The sequence below is a fragment of the Lepus europaeus genome, chromosome 10 (genome assembly GCF_033115175.1).
Source record: "Lepus europaeus isolate LE1 chromosome 10, mLepTim1.pri, whole genome shotgun sequence".
Taxonomy (NCBI): Eukaryota; Metazoa; Chordata; class Mammalia; order Lagomorpha; family Leporidae; genus Lepus; species Lepus europaeus.
In genome coordinates this window covers 26435058-26455643 of record NC_084836.1, presented here as the reverse complement: position 1 = coordinate 26455643, position 20586 = coordinate 26435058, and the positions used below count along the sequence as shown (strand labels likewise).

At 50.7% G+C, this 20586-nt stretch overlaps 1 protein-coding gene across 2 annotated transcripts in view; it reads left to right on the top strand.

Annotated features, from left to right (window-relative positions):
• The window catches only part of PLXNC1 (plexin C1), a 157414-nt gene that overhangs the window by 131849 nt on the left and 4979 nt on the right, over window positions 1-20586 (top strand). For both annotated transcript variants that reach the window (XM_062203121.1, XM_062203120.1), the window contains exons 23-28: window positions 265-368; window positions 12475-12529; window positions 14848-14879; window positions 14976-15083; window positions 16714-16877; window positions 18949-19096. In XM_062203121.1, the coding sequence (XP_062059105.1) occupies window positions 265-368; window positions 12475-12529; window positions 14848-14879; window positions 14976-15083; window positions 16714-16877; window positions 18949-19096 (611 nt within the window). The remainder of the gene's footprint in view (window positions 1-264; window positions 369-12474; window positions 12530-14847; window positions 14880-14975; window positions 15084-16713; window positions 16878-18948; window positions 19097-20586) is intronic.

The following is a 20586-nucleotide window of genomic DNA, read 5'->3' as shown; positions in this document are numbered from 1 at the left end:
AGAAAATCTTTCTCTCCCTCCCTCTCTCTCTGTAACCCTGCCTTTCAAATAAATAAAAAGTCTTAAAAAAAAAAAAAATCTGAACCCTAAACACAAAACGAAAATAAGCTAACCTCAGGCTACCAGATCTTCGTATCTGCAGACCAAGATTTACCACCTGATGAACCGCTTATTCACGTCTAGTTGTGAAAGCAGCAGAGGGAGCATTTAGAGGAGTGTGATTGTCCGAGGGGCCAAAATAGTTTTCTTTTTCTTTGTTTGCAGAGCTTCAGGTGGGCACACGCCAAAAAGAACTTCTGGATATTGACAGTTCCTCCGTGATTCTTGAGGATGGAATAACCAAGCTGAACACCATTGGCCACTACGAGGTAAGAACGAGACGCCCCAGCGTCTCCATCTTCATCCTGAATCTGAGCTGGGTTAGGGAGTCTCCAGGACCAGGTACATTCTTTTCTTTCTCTCTCTCTCTCTCTTTTTTTTTTTTTTTAAACAAAAAATCATTGATTTATTGATTTGAAACGCAGAGTGACAGAGGGAAAGAGGAAGGGAGAGAGAGAGGTCTTCCATCTGCTGGTTCACTCCCTAAATGGCCATAACAGCCGGGGCTGGAGCTGGGCCAGGCCAAAGCCAGGAGCCAGGACCTCCATCTTGTCTCCCATGTGGGTTACAGGGGCCCAAATACTTGGGCTGTCATTGCCTGCCTTCCCAGGTGCATTAGGGAACTGGATCAGAAGCGGGGCAGCTGGGACTCAAACCAGGGCTCTGGTGTTATTACGGGGCAGGGGGTGCTTTCCGTACTGTACCACGACACCGGCTGTGCCAGGTAAATTCTTTTTAGAAACTCCAGGACTCCCACTCGTTTCTTGGAGTGGCTTGCAGATTGCTTGTTTCGTTTCTTTTCTTTTTTGTTTTTAAAGATTTATTTATTTGAAAGGCAGAGTTACAGAGAGAGGCAGAGAGAGAGGTCTTCCATCCGCTGATTCACTCCCCAGATGGCCACAATGACTGGAGCTGTGCCGATCCAGAGCCAGGAGCCAGGAGCTTCCTCTGGGTCTCCCACGCAGGTGCAGGGGTCCAAGGACTTGGGCCATCTTCCACTGCTTTCCCAGGCCATAGCATAGAGCTGGATTAGACGTGGAGCAGCCAGGACTCATGCCAGTGCCTGTATGGGATGCCAGCACTGTAGGTGGCAGCTTTACCTGCTACGCCACAGCACCAGCCCTAGATAGCTCATTTCTGAGGCAGAAGTTCTTCGCTGCCCGTTCAGACGAACCCCTGGGTGACTCGCTCATGCCATACTCACATATATCGCCGACCCCAACCCCTGCCCTAGTGGCTTCGCTCACTCTCCATGCCATAGTGCACACTGCAAGTTTTGCCTCTCTGGGTTCCTCTGGCCCAACAGAACACGTCCCTAGGAAAGCCGCAGGAGACGTAGCATTTAGCTTGACCTGTGGGTGCCATGTGCCCTGATGCCAGAGAAGGCAGCCAGGGTCCTACACCTCACCTAGCTCCGCGTGTTCACAGCAGACCTCGTAACCCTTGGTGTAGCCTTCCTGTTGCTGAAGACGTTCTCCCTGTTTGTTTGCAATAGTCCGTGATGGCGCCATTGGGTGATTGTGGAGGTCGGCGAGGGGGCGCCTGTGACTCTCAGAGAGCCAAGTGCCACAGAAGCCTGCACCTGACAAGAGAGAGAAGAGGCGGGGGCCGGAGGGCAGAGCTTCTGGAATGCCCTGGGCCGTGGGGGTTTGTCCGGCAGCATGGGCCAGATGGGCACTGAATACCTGCAGGGTGCTGAGAGCTGGGATGCGTGGGAGACGAAGCAACGCCTGCAGCCCCAGGAAGGAAGTGGAGGAAGGAAGGGCGCGAGGTAATGAGGCGACACCTCAGTGCATAGCGGTGCTGTGGCTTAGCGCATCTGAGAAGATTTCCTGGAGGAAGTGGAGGCTGAGCTGAGACTGAACACCGAGGAGCACTTAGCTAGGCTGGGAGAGGGGGCCTACACGTCCAACAGGGAAGGGAGAGCCCACCTGGTCTGCAACAGAATGGCGTGTCACTTCGTTGTCCCTTAAAAGGTTTTTATTATTTGCGAGGCAGACAAAGAGAAAGATGGCATTTGCCGGTTCACTCCTCCTGTGCCCACAAGCAGCTGAGGTTGGGGCCTGGAGCCGGAATCTGTCCCCCAGAGCGCAGTCACTGCTGCTCTGGGATGCAGGCGCATTATTACCTGCTAGGCTGAATGCCTGCTCCCGGACCGACACTTAGGCGGGGCCAAAACGTAGGAGGGGCCGGGCTGCAGTGAGAGCCACCGGCAGCCAGTGCTTGGGGAGCATCGACTGCGTGCCCGGGACCGTCTTCAGTGTTGTCCCTCACGGGAGCTCCGTCTAGCCTACAGCAGTCCTGAGTGGCAGCTACCACTATTAGCCTGCTTCACAGACAGCTCAGGGAAGCTTACTGTAGCTGGTCAGCAGGGGAGCCAGACTTGCATCCAAATGGGTCCGTGGCTTACCCAGCACAAAGGATGGCTCTCCCGAGAGAAAGGCCGACACGGTGGCGCATGGGAGGGAAGAAGGTGGGATGCGGAGCGTGCGGAACCCTGGCTGGCCGCTTTGGGAGTGTGCACTTTATCTCCAAATGGCAGGAAGCCCCTGGAGGGCAGTGAGCAGGGGGAGATGGGTGTTGGAGAAAAACTCCCGTGGTTGTGCATGGGGCATAGCTCTCAGGAGCTCCGTGGGGGAGCTGTTGGAGAATTTCAGGTAAAGGATGGCGCTGTCCAGGAGAAAAAAAAAAACCAGTGGCTCTGGGGAGGCAGACTTGTGAATGGAGTTGGAGATGCTCTGGGAACGGATGCTGAGCTGTGTGGGCGGGACCCATGCTGGGCGAGGGAGGGGGTGAGCCCGGCGCTTGGTGGCTGGGACGCGCACAGGTGCTCTGTGACAGAAGATGGGAGGAGCAGCAGCTTCCTGCGACCTGGGAAGGCAGGTGCCTTTCCTGCCACTCCTGAGCTCTGAAGTCCCAGCAAGGCGCATCTGCACCGGGGCTTGGGGCTCTACCAGGCTCCTGCCCTTACCCGGGAGGAAGCTGGACATGTTCTAGAGCAGAGCTTCCTGGCCATGGGCCTGGAGCAGAGACTGCCTCGTCCTTGGGCTCTTTGGCTCGTGTGTCTCAGGCCCTGTATGGAGCTGAGTGCATTGGGTGGCACCTGCGTGGGTGCTGAGAGGGACTCGGCAGAGAAAGCCCTGGGTGACAGGTGATCCAATGCTTGGCGTCCTGTAGCTCAGACTTTCCAGACTTGGAAAACTATCGCTCTCAGCTGGGGTGGGGGGTGCTTGTGAAGATCCCCAGGGAGCTTTCGAAACAACATGGCCTTGGCCTTAGGGGTGCCGAGGGCTGCATGGGGAGAAACGCCACTCCCCAGGGAATGCAATGGACAGAAGGTGCTTGGAGTGGGAGGTGCTGTCCTGTTGGGCATAAGAGCTCAGAGCCAGGCTTGGTAATGTCAGCATTGTGAAGGTCAAGGTTCCGCACCTGCAAGCCACCTCCTCTCTGGGCACGTTCGGAAGGGACACGGGCATGGACGCCCTCCTTTGGTGCTCACCTTGCTCAGCTCTTCCAGGCCAGGTGTCTCCGGTGTGGCATGGGGTAGGGGCTAAAGGAAGGGAGTGAGGCCATTCACTGCCATTGATAGGGAAAGGCAGCACAAGTCAGAGAACCAACAGCGCTGTCCCCCAGGCACGGGATGAGCTGTCAGGAGAGAGAGAACATGGCTCTTCAGGGGGCCCTCGGCCGTGCTAGACACCTCTCTGCTTAAGGATGATAATGAAATTAATCCGGCCTGGAGTCGGTGCCCATCCGAGTGATTGATTGGCCTTCATAGCCCAGCGTTGCTGTGTGGTGATAATAAATGACAAGGCGAGGACGCGAGGGCTTAACGGATTCTCCTTATGTTGAAAACGCTAAGCCAAAGGCCCAGAAGCGCGGAGCGTGCAAGAGAAGCCGAGAGGTCATGGGGCTGTGCTCCGTGAGCCTGGCCACTCTCTCCCGGCCTTGGTGTTTGGAGATGGCCTGCAGGGGAGCACGCGGCCACTCGCCCCGCCCCCGGTCACCTGAGCCTGCAGCCAAGTACCAGGCGCCTCGGAGACCCACAGTGAGGAAGAGTTTGACAGGGCTGCGTTGGAGTTTGCTTTTGCCCGGTTCTTGAAAGAAAAATCTCCTTGAGCACTTGCGTCTCCCTGCAAAGCGACAAGCTGCTAATTATCACTCTCATTCACTTACTAAACTGCACCGGTTTGAGTCACTGTATGTGCTTGAAAGCAAAAAAAGAAAGAAAAAAAAACTATATTTCATTTAAAAATAGGGTCGGAAGTCATTCAGACACTCCTCCCTCCAATTAGTCCAAATTGTCCAAATTAGCTGGGTTTTCCCGTTGATCGGCAGTGATGGCCAGTTCCTGCCACAGCCCCCGTGCTGCTGGAGGGAGAGCCGGCGCTCCCACCCTGTTCTGTCCTGGGGCGGACGGAGTGGAGCGGGTTCCCTGCGAGTGATGGATCCGGTGCAGATTTGAAGAATGGGCATCCAGCGAGGGGAGCTGAGGGCACGGCAAAAGATGCGGCATCTCGCGGACCAGATGTGGCCCCGAGTCCCCACGTGATACCGTCCCCCACCTGGTGGTGTCGCTGTCACCTCCAGCGTCATGGCAGTGGCTTCCGTGATGACAAGGGTGGCAGCCAGCGCCCTGCGCTCTTCTCCACATCAGCTCCATGAACGTGGCTTTCCCCGATTTTCTGCCTCCTGGTTTCCCTTGAGTGACCACGGGGAGGGTGAGTTTCCGCTCCAGTCTCATTCTGTCGCCAGCCCATGTCTCTGTGAGCAGATTAAGCCAGAGGCACCTTTCTCCCTTGAGATGCGACCCTTCCCCAGCGCCTCCTTAACTAGTTCCGTGTGCGTTTACTACAAAAGAGAGACTCTGCTTGTCTGGTGTGTGTGTGTCCGTGTCCGCCCCTGGCCGGGTGGTTTCCATGTGGTCCTGGCTGTCATCCTCTCTCCGGACCCTGTCATCACTCCCTCACCCTACTGTGCAGCGGCACTCGGTTGTGCAGGGCAGGAAGTGTTCTCTCCGGGTCGCACCTGTCGTACTGAGCCGTGAGGTTTCGGGAGGCAGAGATACGCTGAACCACGGTGGCCCTGAAGGCTGTTGCTGGTAACAGGTGTGTGCGAATGCAGAAGTGGTCATTGATCATGCGGGAGACAGGCTTCCTAGAAATGTCCCCCGGGGCCGACGGGGCGAGGTCAGCAGTGCTGCGGGTCGCTCGGGTGCATCCTCGGTGATGGTCCGGGCCCAGCCCATCTCTCCAGGCCTCCTGGGGGTCAGTGTCTCCAGCCACTCCTTTCCTTAGCAAACACCTGCAGCGCTGCTTGTGAGCCTGGCCCTGTCTCCGAGTTTTATCCACGGCAGCGCCTTTGGTCCTGCTGCCTCCCCGGAGGGAGATAAGCATCTTGATTCCCATCTGAGGCCCAGGGTAGCGAGTTCTCAGCCAGGGGCACAGAGTTCTTCTCACGGTTGCCCACAGACTGGGAGTGCGTGAAGAAGTGGATCTGAAGGTGGGGGGAGGGGGCTCTGCTTAGGGCGGTCAGCCTGTGCACCTGACCGCCGCCGCCACCTAGCTGGAGTCAGCAGGGCCCCGCTTGTGAGAACTCCTGGCTCCTTACCTTCTGTGATGTCAAATTCAGGACAACTTCTCTTAGCACCTCAAGCTGAATCTCGTGTCTGCGAGGCTCTAGTAATGAGTAATTCTTCGCCAGCCCTTTGGGGCCAGCTTGAAGAAGGCAGTGGTGGCTTTGATCAGAAGCCTCGCACAGGCACCCCGGAGCTGCAGACGGCAGCCCAGAACACTGGGGCACCAAGGTCCCCCATCGCACACACGCTCCCGGAGCCTGACTCCCTTGGGCTCCTCTCTAATGATCCTCAGAGGGAGTTGGCTGCTGGCCCCAGGGTTAACTTAAGGTAAACAGTGGAGAAGCAGGAGCCGTCTGGGCACCGTGGGCAGTTTGCAGAAGCTGTTAGAGCTCATCCTGTGTGAGCTGACGTCCCCATGGAGATTGATGTGACGGCTGCTTCCCAGTGCGCAGGTGAGCCCCGAGCCCTCGTCGCTGGAATGGCTGACTCAGGTTACCCCTGTGGCCCGAGAAGAAAGCTCCCCTTGTTACTTGCTTCCAGCCTTGGGGCAGGAGCATGGTGTTGGCAGGTGGCTGCTGGGATAGGGCTCCAGTCCCACACGGCACCGTTTCCAACAGAAGAGGCAGTGTCAGGAATGAGAGACACCCGTGAGGGTTTCCACGTGCGGATTTGTGTTGGTGGTCGCATGGCCAGTTTTTTTCTTAAAGAGCATCACAGTAATCACACAGTGTTCACAGTTTTCCATGGAATTCCTAACTAAAATGCCAGATCTGCTCTTAGGCGGAACCCTAGGAAGTGGCCAATAATGGATCCTTTTTACCTACAGCAATGGCAGTTTCCAATGGTGAAATGTAAGTTCGACCTTAGATTGCATAGGAACTCTAGTTTTTGGGGAATTAGCTTCAGCTCATGCATTCCAAGTGCTATCTTATGCAAAGCCTCAGCTTCGTTGGCAAATGGTCTAGAGGACTAGGTAGCTTATGTGTGCTCGGGGTGACTTCCCGCCGCTGGCATGGGTCTGTCAGACCTTCGCCTTCTGACGTTGGAAAAGCCTGCAGTTGCGTCTGCCACGTTCCAGCACGGGCTGGTGTCATCGCAGGGGTGCCGCCTGGCTGCCACATCCAATCCTGGAATGCCGTGAGCCTGGGAAGTCTAATTTGTAACTGCCACGTGTACCAGTGCTGCTCGGGGCTGGGCAGACGTGTGTGCGGCCAATTCATCTAGTGACATTAATCTTCCTGAGATTTTATTTGGTTTTCATCCCTTAAAGTAGGGGCCCAGAGGACGTTCGCTGGCTCCCAGGAGTCCGGGGCGGCTACTGAGTCATTCGGAGGGATGTATTTGGGGTGCCTCAGGTGGAACAAACAGTATCCCATTTTTTTTTTTAACACTTTGGATTCCGTGGCACTTCTGTCCTTGACACAGCACCAGCTGACAGGTGCAGGATGGAAAACGGAAACCTACTTCCCCCCACCCTGCCACCAACATCTGTAAATAAGTGATTTTTCTGTCTTTGTCATAGTGTTAAAGTGTCACATGGGGTGGAAATGTTCCAGCCTGGAGCAGCTATGAAAGTTAGGAATTGGCTCACACACACACACACACACACACACACACACGAGCACGCGCGCGCACACCCGCCCCCCATATCCACTAATAAAATGCTTTTTTCCAGTTGCTCTCAGGAGATAATTTCTGAGTAAAATTTCCTTGGTCCAGGCAGCGTGTGCGCTATCTTAATGCCCAAGCCCATGCCAGCTCCTGAGAAGGCATTTGAACTTCTGGCAGTGTTGCTTATCCGAGGCCCCATCCGCCGTGTTTGTGATTATAGGGGAAGGGTGCTCGCTTTTGGCAAAACAAAGCATCTGACAGGCGCGGGCTATTGGCTCAACACGCAACGGGCCCCATTTGGGATTCATTCTTTGACAATTACCCAGAATGAATCACCAGCCTCCTTTTGTAAAAAGATATTTATTGGCGTAGAGACAGAGCATATCCAGCTCTTTGGGGGGAGGAATTTTGTAACTGTGCTCAAACATCCTCATAAAACTCGGGGTCTGAGTGTTGCTAAGGGGCTACCGCACAGAGCGCTTCCTCTAATTGTATCAGATATGGAGGCGAATTGAAAAATCGGCTGGAAAGCCATGAATGGCTCAAGGGGGAAAGGAGAGGACATTTGGTAATGGGAGCAGAGTCAGAAGGCACGGTGGGAGGGGCGAATCCTTGCTGGAGACGCCCTGCGGAGGCCTGATGGTCCCAGGCCCCCTCCCCACCCTCAAAATGTGGTTGGAGGCTGCTGGCCTGGAGAGCTGGCTCTTGCTGTGTTCCTCTCTCTCTCTCTGGATGCAACCTGAAGGAGATTAGGTTTTAATCCTTTGGTGCTTGCTAGGCAGGCTTCTATATTGTTAACCAACATGCAGCCAGCCCGAAGAGAAATTCTAGGTCTCCAGGTTTTTTTTTCCAAACTGGAGAAGGCCAGGTCCACATTAATATTAGATTTGAGAACAGCCTTGGTGCGTTAACATGGAGGGAAGAGGGCTGGCATTGCAGTACAGCAGGTTAAGCCATGGCTTGCGACACCAGCGTCCCGTATCAGAGCACCGGTTCTAGTCCCAGCTGTTCTACTCTGATCCAGCTCCCAGCTGCTGCACCTGGGAAGGCAGCAGAAGATGGACCAAGTGCTCCCGCCCCTGCACACATTGGGAGACCCGGATAGAGTTTCTGGCCCTTGGCTTTGGCCTGGCCCATCCATGACTGTTGCAGCCATTTGGGGAGTGAACCAGCTGATAGATGATCAATCTCTCTATGTCTCTCTCTCCCCCCACCTTTAAAATTTTTTAAAAATAATAAAAGAGTGAAGAATTACTTAGCTGAAAATGTTCAGAAATAATGGGGTTAATCATTCAGTTATAGTCCTATATTTGAGGTGGGGACTTGCATATCCTGCACGTTCCTTAAAAAAAAAAAAAAAAAAAACTGAAAGAGTTAGAGGTGCATACATTTTCTTCTGCTGGTTCATTTCCTAAATGGCCACCATGGCTGGGCCAGGCTGAAGCCAGGAGCCTGGAACTCAGTCCAGATCTCCCATGTGAGCGGCAATGACCCATGCCCTTGAGCCATCTTCTCCTGCCTGCCCTGGAGTGTTAGCAGGGACCTGGATCAGAAGCAGAGCAGCCAGGACTTGAACTGGCACTCCTGTGGGACGGCAGTGTCACAGGCCGCCACTTAGCCTGCCGCGACACAGTGCCTGCCCCACCACCTGCCCCTCTATCCCATAATTCTGTGAACCAATCCCTCTTTCAGAACAATTTACTCCTCCCACGAGCTCAGGCGTGCCTCTGCCAGAAGGGTCCTTCTGCGCTGGGCTACTCCCAGGGCCTACCGTGCTGAGGGAGAGGGGCACAGGACGGCCACTTGGTCCTGGCTCGGGTCTGAAGAACCCTCAGGTGTGAACTCTTGGGTGCAACTGAAGTGAGACACGGCCCTGGCGCGTGGGTGGGGTCACAGCCTTTGTCAGCATGTACGTGGAAAATCTATGGCTGCCGCTTTACTGCTCTTCCAGGATGTGCTATCGACTTTAAAGCTCGCCTGTTTGAAGTGTACAGTTTAGGTGTCTTTACAGAGTTGGCCGATCACCACAACCGTGTCTAAGAACATTTTCACGCACACCTCTAGAAGACATGCTGTAGTCGTGCGCAGTCACTCCCCATGCCCCCCACCTGTGCTGTAGGCAATGAGTCGTCTACGTCATGTCTGTATACATCTCCCCATGCTGGGTGTCTCCTATAAACGGGATCACATGCTGTGTGGTCTTCCGCGACCTCTTTCCTGTAGCACGATGTTGAGGTGCATCCATGCTGTAGCGTGGGTATCAGTACTTGTATTAAATGGCACTTTCTTGGAGTATATTCATCCAATGGGGCAGTATACAGTAATATGCAGTAGTAAGAGAGGACAGACTCCCCGTGGCCTCGAGGAAGAGAAATTTTATAGACCTTGTATTGACTCATGCTAGGGGCCGGTGCTGTGGCGTAGCAGGTAAAGCCTCTGCTTGCAGTCCTGGCTGCTGCTCCTCCAATCCAGCTCTCTGCTGTGGCCTGGCAAAGCAGTGGAAGATGGCCCAAGACCTTGGGCCTCTGCACCTGGGTGGGAGACCCGGAAGTGCCTGGCTTCAGATTGGCCTAGCTCTGGCAGTTGTGGCCATTTGGGGAGTAAACCAGTGGATAGAAGACCTTTCTGTTTCTCCCTCTCACTGTCTGTAACTCTACTCATCTAATATAATCTTTAAAAAAAAAAAAGTCCATATGGAATGATTTCATTGATAGGAAGTTCAAGAACAGGCAAAACTGGTGGTGATGGAGGGCAGGAAAGTGATTAGCTCTGGATGAGGCAGTGTGGCTGGCTGGACGAGGGCGCTCTTCTTGGGGCCTGGAAACCTTCTATCTTGAGGTCAGGTGGTCACACGAGAATCGACAATACTGAGGTGAGCATTCATTAAGCCATACACTGAATATTCATCACTCTCCTGTATGCGTTACATTTCTCCTTTTAAAGTTATTTCTTTGAAAGGCAGAGCATCAGAGGGAGAAGGGAGTTAGACATCAGCCTACCATTGCGGGTTCACTCCCTAAATGGCCACAACAGCCAGGGCTGAGCCAGACCAAAGCCAGGAGCCAGGAACTCCATCCGTATCTCCCTACGTGGACGGCACAGGCCCCAAAATTTGGGCCATCTTTTTGCTGCTTTTCCAGGAGCACCAGCAGGGAGCTGGATTGGGCAGTCTGAGAGGGAATGCTCATGTCACAAGTGGTGGCTTAACCAGCTAGGCCACAAGCCCAGCCCCTAAAAGCTTTTTGACGGGAAATTACACTTGGTTTTTTTTTGTTTGTTTGTTTGTTTGTTTGTTTTTGTTTTCTTCTTTGTTTTCTCTACACTTGGTTTTTATAATTTTTAATGCTTTTTAAAAAAATTACCTACAGAGGAAAACTGGATGAATCATTACAAGTTAGCGCTGTGTATCTGGCACACAGGCTAAGAAATATAAAAGTATCAGGGCAGATACTGCGGCGGAGTGAGCTAAGCCTTTGCCTGTGGTGCCGGCATCCCATATGGGCGCCGGTTTGAGACCTGGCTGCTCCTCTTCCAATCCAGCTCTCTGCTATGGCCTGGGAAAGCAATAAAGATGGCCCTGCACCTACTTGGGAGACCCAGAGGAAGCTCCTGGCTTCAGATCAGGCCAGTTCTGGCTGCTGCAGCCACCTGGGACATGAACCAGCAGATAGAAGACCTTTCTGTCTCTCCCCCCTCTCTGTAACTCTACCTCTCAAATAAAAAAAAAAAAATTTAAAAAAGTATCTTCCATTCCCTCTCGGTGTTTTCTTAAGATGTCTAATATCATTACTTTGTGTGGGTATGTTTTTAAGCTGTACGTCGATGGGATCGTACAGTGTGCTTTGTGTCAGGCTTCTTTGATTCAACTTTATGATTATGCAGGTCTCATGTGGCACGTAGCAATGGTTTGTTCATTTTCATTGTTTCACAATATTGTTGTGTGAATATACCCCACATTGTTCACTCTAATACTGATGAATGCTTAGTCTGTTTCTGGTACGAAAAAATTAGATAGTTCACAGTCACATTCGTATTTACTTCACCTGGGTATAGAATGAGATGTGAAGTCACCATAGGGTAAACCGCAGCTTTCTGGATGTTTTTGAAAACCTGTTTCAGTTTTTTTCTTTTTTTTTTTATTTTTGACAGGCAGAGTGGACAGTGAGAGAGACAGAGAGAAAGGTCTTCCTTTTGCCGTTGGTTCACCCTCCAATGGCCGCCGCGGTAGGCGTGCTGCGGCCGGCGCACCGCACTGATCCGATGGCAGGAGCCAGGTGCTTCTCCTGGTGTCCCATGGGGTGCAGGGCCCAAGCACTTGGGCCATCCTCTACTGCACTCCCAGGCCACAGCAGAGAGCTGGCCTGGAAGAGGGGCAACCAGGACAGGATCGGTGCCCTGACCGGGACTAGAACCCGGTGTGCCGGTGCCGCAAGGCGGAGGATTAGCCTACTGAGCCGTGGCGCTGGCCTGTTTCAGTATTTCTTAACTAGCATCTTAGAAGAAAGCTCATGCTACTCCAGTGGAATACCATGGCCCGGGAGGATTAAGCAATACTCTGGTGCCTGAAGTTCAAGGTCAGGGCAAAGTACTGGTAGATCGGGTGGCTGGTGAGGGCCATCTTCCTGCTGTGTCCTCACGTGGTGGCCAGCGGAGAAAGTGGGCGAGCTCTGGTGCCTTGTTTCACAGAGGCACAAAGCCCGTTCACAAGGCCTCCACCCCCGAGGCTCCACTGTCCAACAGCACCATGTTGGGATTAGGATTCCTGCAGCTGGCTTTGGAGGGGACCGCGACATTCAGTCTGTAACTAGGAGGAAGCTCCGGAAGTGAAGGTGGTCCAGCCGGCTGGCCCTCAGAGGCTAGGGCATGTCCTCACACAGCTGAGTCCTCCAGGGTTACCCACACCCCCAACACACCCACAGGATCCCGGCCCCTGTCTCCTGAGCACCTGTCGCTGGCTGTCTGCCTCCTGCACAGGACTGGGAGCCCACTGAAGGCAGAGACAGAGTCTTGCTTGTCACCACACACAGCCCGAGCCTCTAGCACAACACCCAGAGCATCGGAAGACTTGCTAGGTAGTGATTTAATGAGTGAGGGAACCCAGAATCCATCCAGCCTCTAATACCTGGGTGGGGGTGAGGAACATGTTGCATTTTGAAAACTCATCTACTGTTTGTCTTTGCTTTCAGATATCGAATGGCTCCACTATAAAAGTCTTTAAGAAGATAGCGAATTTTACTTCAGGTAACCAATATGATATTGTTAACCTTTTGTTCTCACCCAGCTTTATAAAGGATTGCTTTTTGCCTCAGCTGTATTGTCACAAAAAGGTGAGATTGAATTGTTGCTATCTAATTCTCTGAAAGCTGAGAAGAGCCATTTCGATCTGTTTCTAGTGCTAAGAATGTGCAAGGAAGAGAAAAGGAGACAAAGTGTAGAAGGTGGGTGGCCCAGACCGCACCACTCCAGGGAGCACGCTGCCTCTTAAGGGCTCTGAACTCAGGGAGGGTCTCGGCCCCCACCCCGCTTTTCTCCAGCCAGGCAGTAGGAGTGGAGATGGCTAATGGAGATGTCCCTGGCAAACAAGGAAGTGTGCAGATAATCACAGCTGACCAAACAAGATGAGCCACTTATAGTATCCAAGTCTCTATGGGGTAGCATTCACAAACTTCCCAGAAAGTGCAGAGGGAGGGAAGAAGGGAGAGAACAAGCAAGTGAGCCATCTTCCATCCACTGGTTTACTTCCCAAAAGGCTGTAATAGCTGGAACTGTGCCATGCCTAAGCCAGGAACCCAGAGCTTCTTCCAGATCTCCGATGTAGATGCAGGGGCCCAAGGACTTAGGCCATCTTCCACTGCCCTCCCAGGCACAAGAGCAATGAGCTGGATTGGGTATGGAGCAGCTGGGTCCTGTAGTTACGGGCAGTGGCTTCACTTACCACACCACAGCACCAACCAGAGAGGCTAGCCTCTCAAGTCATCTTCTACCTCCCTGACCGTGGTCAGGAAACCACTGACACGGGCTAGAGAGAAGCGTTGGGTCCTAGTCCGGGTTTGTCGCCAGAGAGAATAGATCCCTGCCAAGATCATCAGCCCTTTGCCCTCAGAAAGGTTAGGGTTTCTAACCCCCAGGCCCCTTCTCACACACAGCCGGGGGTAGGCTTTCCTGATTCCGGGCATAGCACTAGCAGCCTGGGAGGTCCCAGTGCCGAGAAGGCAGGGCTGCTGATCATAGACAAGATAATGTGGAAGGATCTGCTCCACCTTCCATCACTGCATCTGGCTACAGAAGTCCTCATGGTGGCATGGGGGCTGGAGGGAGGTATCCTTGTGTTGTAAAAAGTAGAACAGTGCGTGCTTTCTCAGCTTCACATAGTGGGCCTTTTGTAGAGCCTGTTCCTCAAGGATTGAAAATAGAGGAGTCTTAGGTTTGGATCCCTTCATGGGAATTCCAGTGAACCAATGCCTACTCTTTCTCCTCATCTAGTCCAAATGAAAGCCATCATTGGGACTGCCATCCTGCTAACTCTGCAACCCCCTGCCCTGTCATCGGCTCCTCTGTTAGCCTTGTCTGAAGCTAAGGTCACAGGAGAAAGGTGCACAACAGTATAGTTGGGGTCACTGTAGACTCACGGTACCTATTCCCACTGGGTTTCCCTAGGCTATTCAGCTCTGTGTTCTGCACAGTATCTGCCTTCTGTCCTCAAAGCTCCAACCCCAGGCGCTCTCCTGTCTACAGAGATGACTTCACCCCAAAACAACCAACCAAAATTCAGGACTGCCTCAGCAGCTAGCAACAAACCTCCCGAGCTATTCCCATCTGCCTGACGTCCTCCCCACCTAGCCCACCACTATGGACTGTCCTCATGCAGGGCCCATGTCTCACCTGTGCTCTGGATCTCACCATCCTGCCCAGCTTTCTGAACACACTTGCACCACTGGCAGTACTTTCTTGCCCTCCCTGTCTACTGCATTCGTTAGCATTTCAAGATATCCTAGTCTCTCTCCTCTTCTAAAACAAAATGCCCAAGTGCCTTAATATCCCTTTTCCCCCCATTCCCTTTACAGCCACATTTCTTGCAAGCATTTCCGTACCCTTTGCCACTCTCGGCTCGCTGCCAGCTCCACCTCATTGGTCAAGTTCCTTCCCACCTGACGGTGTTCCTCCATTTGCCTGGCTAACTCCACCTCTTCAAATCCAACATTCTTCTCTGAAACCTTTCAGATGAGATCAGGTGTACCATGGGAACTTCAAAAATGTCAAATAGATGATTTGGGGGCAGGAAAATTTGAAATCCACACATTGCAGTTTGATCATGCATTTTTCGTGCACTTTCGGGAGGTCCCTGGTATTTGTCGAGTAACGCCTGAGTCTCCTGGGCCATCACCTCACTACTTTAACACTTCTAGGAACAGGGACGCTGCTCTAGCCCACCCCATCTTCATCCTAGAGTAAACCTCTTGGGTTTTGTAGCACAAATGGGACTTTTTACAAAAAGGCCAGTTAGCCCGTGGCTATTTTTTTAATGGACTGTTTTCTGTCCCTTTTTTCCCCGTGTTCAGATGTGGAATATTCAGATGACCACTGCCATTTGGTGAGTTCAGGCTTTCTTGTGCTCACTCTGAATTGCATGCCTTCTGGAGCTTGAATGGTCTCCGTGGGTAACGCTTCTGCTTTGGCTTCCCTTTAGATTTTACCAGATTCGGAAGCCTTCCAAGATGTGCAAGGAAAAAGACATAGAGGGAAACACAAGTTCAAAGTAAAAGAAATGTATTTGACAAAGCTGCTGTCGACCAAGGTACACTTACTGTTCTGGGAGCGCTTTTACGGCCACCTTGGGGGTGTATGATGTGTTTGACTTAATTTCCACTGAAGTGTGAAAATGTTACAAATCCCTCGTGCCTTCTAGCAAAGCAAAATGAAAGTTTAAATTGTAAACACTTCCTACCACCACCACCCCTTTTTTTTTTCTTATAAGCTTCAAGATAAAGTCATGTTGCACATTTCTAGTTTATAGCATCTTCAGCCAGGGATTTTAATATTATTCCCAGTTTCTTTACCCCATTTCCCTATTGTTATTTTTTAGGTTGACAACATAATTAGACCTTCTTGTTGACTTGTTATTATATAGATAAACACTAAGACTCCCTCCCAGCTGGATTTGGGGAGGAGGTGTCAGGATCTGTAAACCTAGGAAATCTCATTTTTTCCTTCCCATTTTGAAATTACGAATTCTTTTCACATCCAAAAGTGTCAGATGCGAAAGCCACTGGCACACAAATCAGGAGCAAACTGTACTTCATCTGGCTTTCAGTGGGATTAACAGACAAGTCCCCGGAGACCTGATTTCACCGTTCTGAAATGACCAGTCCTACAAGTGTGGTCACCTGCCCTGGCCCTCACTACCTGCTGGGCTGCTTCAGATTGTGGCAGGGAATCTGTTTTTTTCAGTGGAGTGAAGACAGCCCTGGTATCTTGGTTTTCTCGGCTACCCCACAAGAGTCCAGCCAGTTTGGTTTTTGTACAAGGGCTTTGGAAAGTACACAATAAAACCTTAAGATGGAAAATAGGCAAAAGGAAAATTTCTGGGAACAGGGAAGTATCACTTGAGTGTTTCCTGGCTAAACATAATTAACAAAGCCAGATATCCACGGCTTTTTGACTTATGTATATAGACCTACAACTGCCATTGCTTTCTTTTTTTTTTTAAGATTGATTTATTTGAAAGGCAGAGTTGAGATGTGTTGGGGGAGGGAGGGAGATCAATCGATCGATCTTACATCCACTTCCCAAATGACCATGAGAGTCAGGACTGGGCCAGGAACTCCATCTAGGTCTCCCAGATGGGTGCAGGGGTTCAAGGACTTGGGCACATCAGCAGGGAGCGGGATTAGAACTAGAGCATCTGGGATTCGAACCTGCACCTATATGGATTGCTCACATCAAATATAGGTGGCAACCTAACCGCTACCACCACAAAACCAGACTCTACAGCAGACATTGCAACTGTTAGAAATTGCTAGCAGCCACCCCATTTGACTATTTTATCAGCAAAATCTTAGGAACCAAATCTAAACTTGGGCATTGGTTTTCATTTGCCCCTTATGTGAAGTCTGACCTCATTTCATGGTTTTAGATTTTTCTCTTCTGCTGTTTCTTAAAAGGTTTTCTTTACTTTTAATAGATATCAAATATGCAACATAGATTTGCTTTCCTAATTCAATACTCCTATCCTGTGATTGTCCTTGTGGAGAGCAACTTAACGGACTGAAGACTTCCCTTACATTCGCAATAAGGTGGCAGGCCGTTTAGTGGATAGTACATCTTCACACTGTTTTCTCTATTTTGTGCTTGGATTGGTTTTTTATTATGCTTTGAAAACCACTGCCATCTATTTTTAATTTACCAAACCTGATGTTCTCTTTCAGGTGGCAATTCACTCTGTGCTTGAAAAACTATTCCGAAGCATTTGGAGTTTACCTAACAGCAGAGCCCCATTTGCTATAAAATACTTCTTTGACTTTTTGGATGCCCAGGCTGAAAACAAAAAAATCACAGATCCTGATGTTGTACATATTTGGAAAACAAACAGGTGGGAATGTAGGTGATCAGTCACTGTTCTCAAGAATCTGGGACAGACTTTGAACAAGAAGGAGGGCATAGTCATGGGAGGACTCACTCATCCCTGGGTCAGACTCTCTGGACGTGGTGAGCTATCATGCCCAAGTAGTTTCTGGCTTTGCCACTATTTTTAACAGTAAGTGAAAGCATCCCCGTGCCAAGAATTCTATTCTTTGGGATAAAATTAACTATACTACTTTGCATGCATGAAAGAAGACTGTGTTTAGAAGGTTAGATCAAGTGGACCAGCAAAGGATGAGAAGTTACTATTTTGTGGTTTTATTATACCGTATTTCCTTTAGAGGAGACTTTGATTTGTCCCTAAATAATCAATTACTTAGCAGTTGCAAACTGTATATATGATGATTCTGTGTAAGATAGGCTGCTTTCATTTTTACCAAGGAAGTACTGAGATACCTCTAGAGTTTGTGGTTGGTTTTGCTTTAATAGATTTTTATTTATTTATTTGAGAGGGAAAGTTACAGACAGAAAGGTTTTCCATCTGGTTCACTTCCCAAATGGTCAATCCGAAGCCAGGAGCATCTGCCAGGTCTCCCATGTGGGTACTGGGGCCCAAGCACTTAGGCCACAGGCATAGCCTACTATGCCAAATACTTGACATTTAACCTTAAGCAGTGGCAACACATCATAGCTCACTGCCCGCAGCTGAGTAATACCCAGGGTTATGATGTAGCACTTCTCCCTTCCCAGCAGTGGTGTTTGTCACCCAGCTTAATGGAGTATGAAAAGCTAAAGTTCTAGAGCTCTAGGTCTGATCTCTCCCATTTACTCCAGGTCTAGCTCAGCTCTCCACTGTGGCTTGCTGCCTTCCTGCCTCTTCTCTCCAGACTCGGCTACCGTAGGCCACCATTCCCTGTGAAGTATGGAATCTAAGCAGTGGCAGCTGATGGTGGGGTCAGCAAAAGCTTAAAGGGAAAGATGGAAGGACTTTGAAGAATTCCTAAATTCAGACTCAAATATCTGAGTACCTACTATGTGCCAGTCCCTTTTAGGTGCTGGAGATAAAGATCCCATCACACAAATCCATGTCTTCATAGACGGCATTCCAATAGGCTGAGGCAGACCAAAAATGTATCAGTTGTAGTATAGCCGAAGGTGGTGATAATATAGGTGAGATAGTGGGAAAGGAAGATAGCAGTGTCCAAACGGGGCAGTTGGAGACAGCCTCACAGAGAAGATTGTATCTGAGCCAGTCTCGAGAGAGGTGATGGACAATAACAGGCAGAAATCCTGGGGCCAGTGTTGTGGCATTAACAGGTTAAACCACCACACGTGCCACCAACATCCCATGAAGGCACTAGTTCGAGTCTCATCTGTTCCACTTGCAGTCCAGCTTCCTGCTAATGTGCCTGGGAAAGCAGGAGACCCAGATGAAGCTCTGAGCTTTAGCTTGGTGCAGCCCCGGCTGTTTCATCCACTGGTTCACTCCCCAGATGGATGCAAGAAAGATCTAACTCTGACTTCCAAATAAATAAACCTTAAAAAGGGAGGGAATGGGAAGAAGAGAGTCCTGAGGCACAACCTTGCTTTACATTCTTGAAGAACCACAGTGGAAAGCCCAGGGGAGCTGGGATGAGCACAGGGGGAAAGCTCAGGGCTAGGCGTGTAAAGTGTTAATCGAGAGCCACAGGAGGTTTGAGCGAGGAAGGGAAGGGACCGGATTCTGAGGAGCCAAGGATGGATAATCCAGGTGAGACACGGTGGTAGTTTAGGCCAGGATGGCACAGGTTTGCGAAGGGCCTGGAAATCTTGGATGCCCTCCTTGGTAGCCCTCATCTCACCCAGTCAAGAACATGCTCGTCTTGTCCACGGCCACTTTCAAACTTGTCTGGCCTGCCTTTCGGCAGCTCTGTCAGTGTCAACCCTTCCCTGTTCTGAGTAGTGTCCCCATCTGTTGCGTGGTTCTGTTTGGCTAAGCAGACTTGTGTACTTCAATCACAAGGACAAAAACGCCCCTTTCCACCCTGTGACAAACAGACCGTTGGCTTCACGTGAAAAGAGACTGTTCTGTCTTTGAACAGCCTTCCTCTGCGCTTCTGGGTGAACATCCTGAAGAACCCTCAGTTTGTCTTTGACATTAAGAAGACGCCACACATAGACGGCTGCTTGTCAGTGATTGCCCAGGCATTCATGGATGCGTTTTCTCTCACGGAGCAGCAGCTGGGGAAGGTAGGGGCCAGCTTTACTGTTTCTTGTGAGTGGAAAGCACTCTGTCATTCAAATAATAAACCACTGGTCCAAGCTACACTAGCCCCAAGGAAACGGGCAATGGTGGTCACTGTAAAACTGCTTTCCTTTAAAATCTCCCATTTAAAATAATAATAATGAGCCCCACGCAGTTGCATAACTCTGCCTGTGACTTTAGCACAAAGCATAGAATTGCTTTCCTAGAAATTGCTAGAATTGCTTCCTAGAAAAAATATCCTATGGACACAAGCTATTGAAACTTCCCAAATTAAGTCAACTTGAATATAACAGAATAGATTGCTAGTGGGGAAGAAAATCATGCCTGACGTTCATTCCTCTGGTTATCTTAACTGATTAAAAGCCCCAAGAAAGCAGTGAAAAATAAAAATAGAGAGTAAACTTTGAAAGAAGTTTAGGTCTTGAGCACTCCAAAATATATTACACTCAACAATATCTGTACCTAATGGATTGCAGGACATCTTTGAACACTGAGAAGTGGCTCTTTGGGAGAAGGATTTTAAGAGGACCTGGAAAGAGCAGTGATTGATGTTTCTTTCCACAGAGGCCTCAGAGTCCTACTCCTAAACCCATCACGGCCTCATTTCTCAAGGGGTAATCTTCAGCATCCCATTTTCCAATCTGCAGCCTCAGTTAACTGATTACCACTCCCTTCTCAGTCTCCTGCCTTACCCTTGCATCCCATCCCCATTAGGATAATCTCAGTCACCTCCTCAGCAGTGGCCGTAGCCCTGCTGTCCACTTGTCTCTGGCTATTTGCCTAAAACACAAATCTTATCTTGTCAGTTTCCTGCTCACAAATTGCAAATACTTCTCCTCAGCTGCTCGCTAAGGCCTTCACAGGACCAGATGGCCCCTGCTGACTGGCTTCAGGCCTCGCTTCCTGACCTCATCCTTTTTGTACCCTCCACAATACAGCTTTTAGTTTCCCAAACACACCATGAACTCATTTTCACATCCTGTCTCTTAAGTCCTATTCATTCACTCAACATACATAATTTTCTAGTGGCTATCAAAATGATGATGAGTCTAAAATCAGATGAGTCTAACTGTACCTACTGCATGAACTTTCTGCTTCTCTACATTTATAAAGTACATCTTGGCACGTAAGTTCTCATCTGTATTAAAAAGCTCACTAGGCTAATCCTCCGCCTTGCGGCACCGGCACACCGGGTTCTAGTCCCGGTCGGGGCACCGATCCTGTCCCGGTTGCCCCTCTTCCAGGCCAGCTCTCTGCTGTGGCCTGGGAGTGCAGTCCTTGGGCCCTGCACCCCATGGGAGACCAGGAGAAGCACCTGGCTCCTGCCATCGGAACAGCGCGGTGCGCCCGCTGCAGCGCGCTACCGCGGCGGCCATTGGAGGGTGAACCAACGGCAAAAGGAAGACCTTTCTCTCTATCTCTCTCTCTCACTGTCCACTCTGCCTGTCAAAAAAAAAAAAAAAAAAAGCTCACT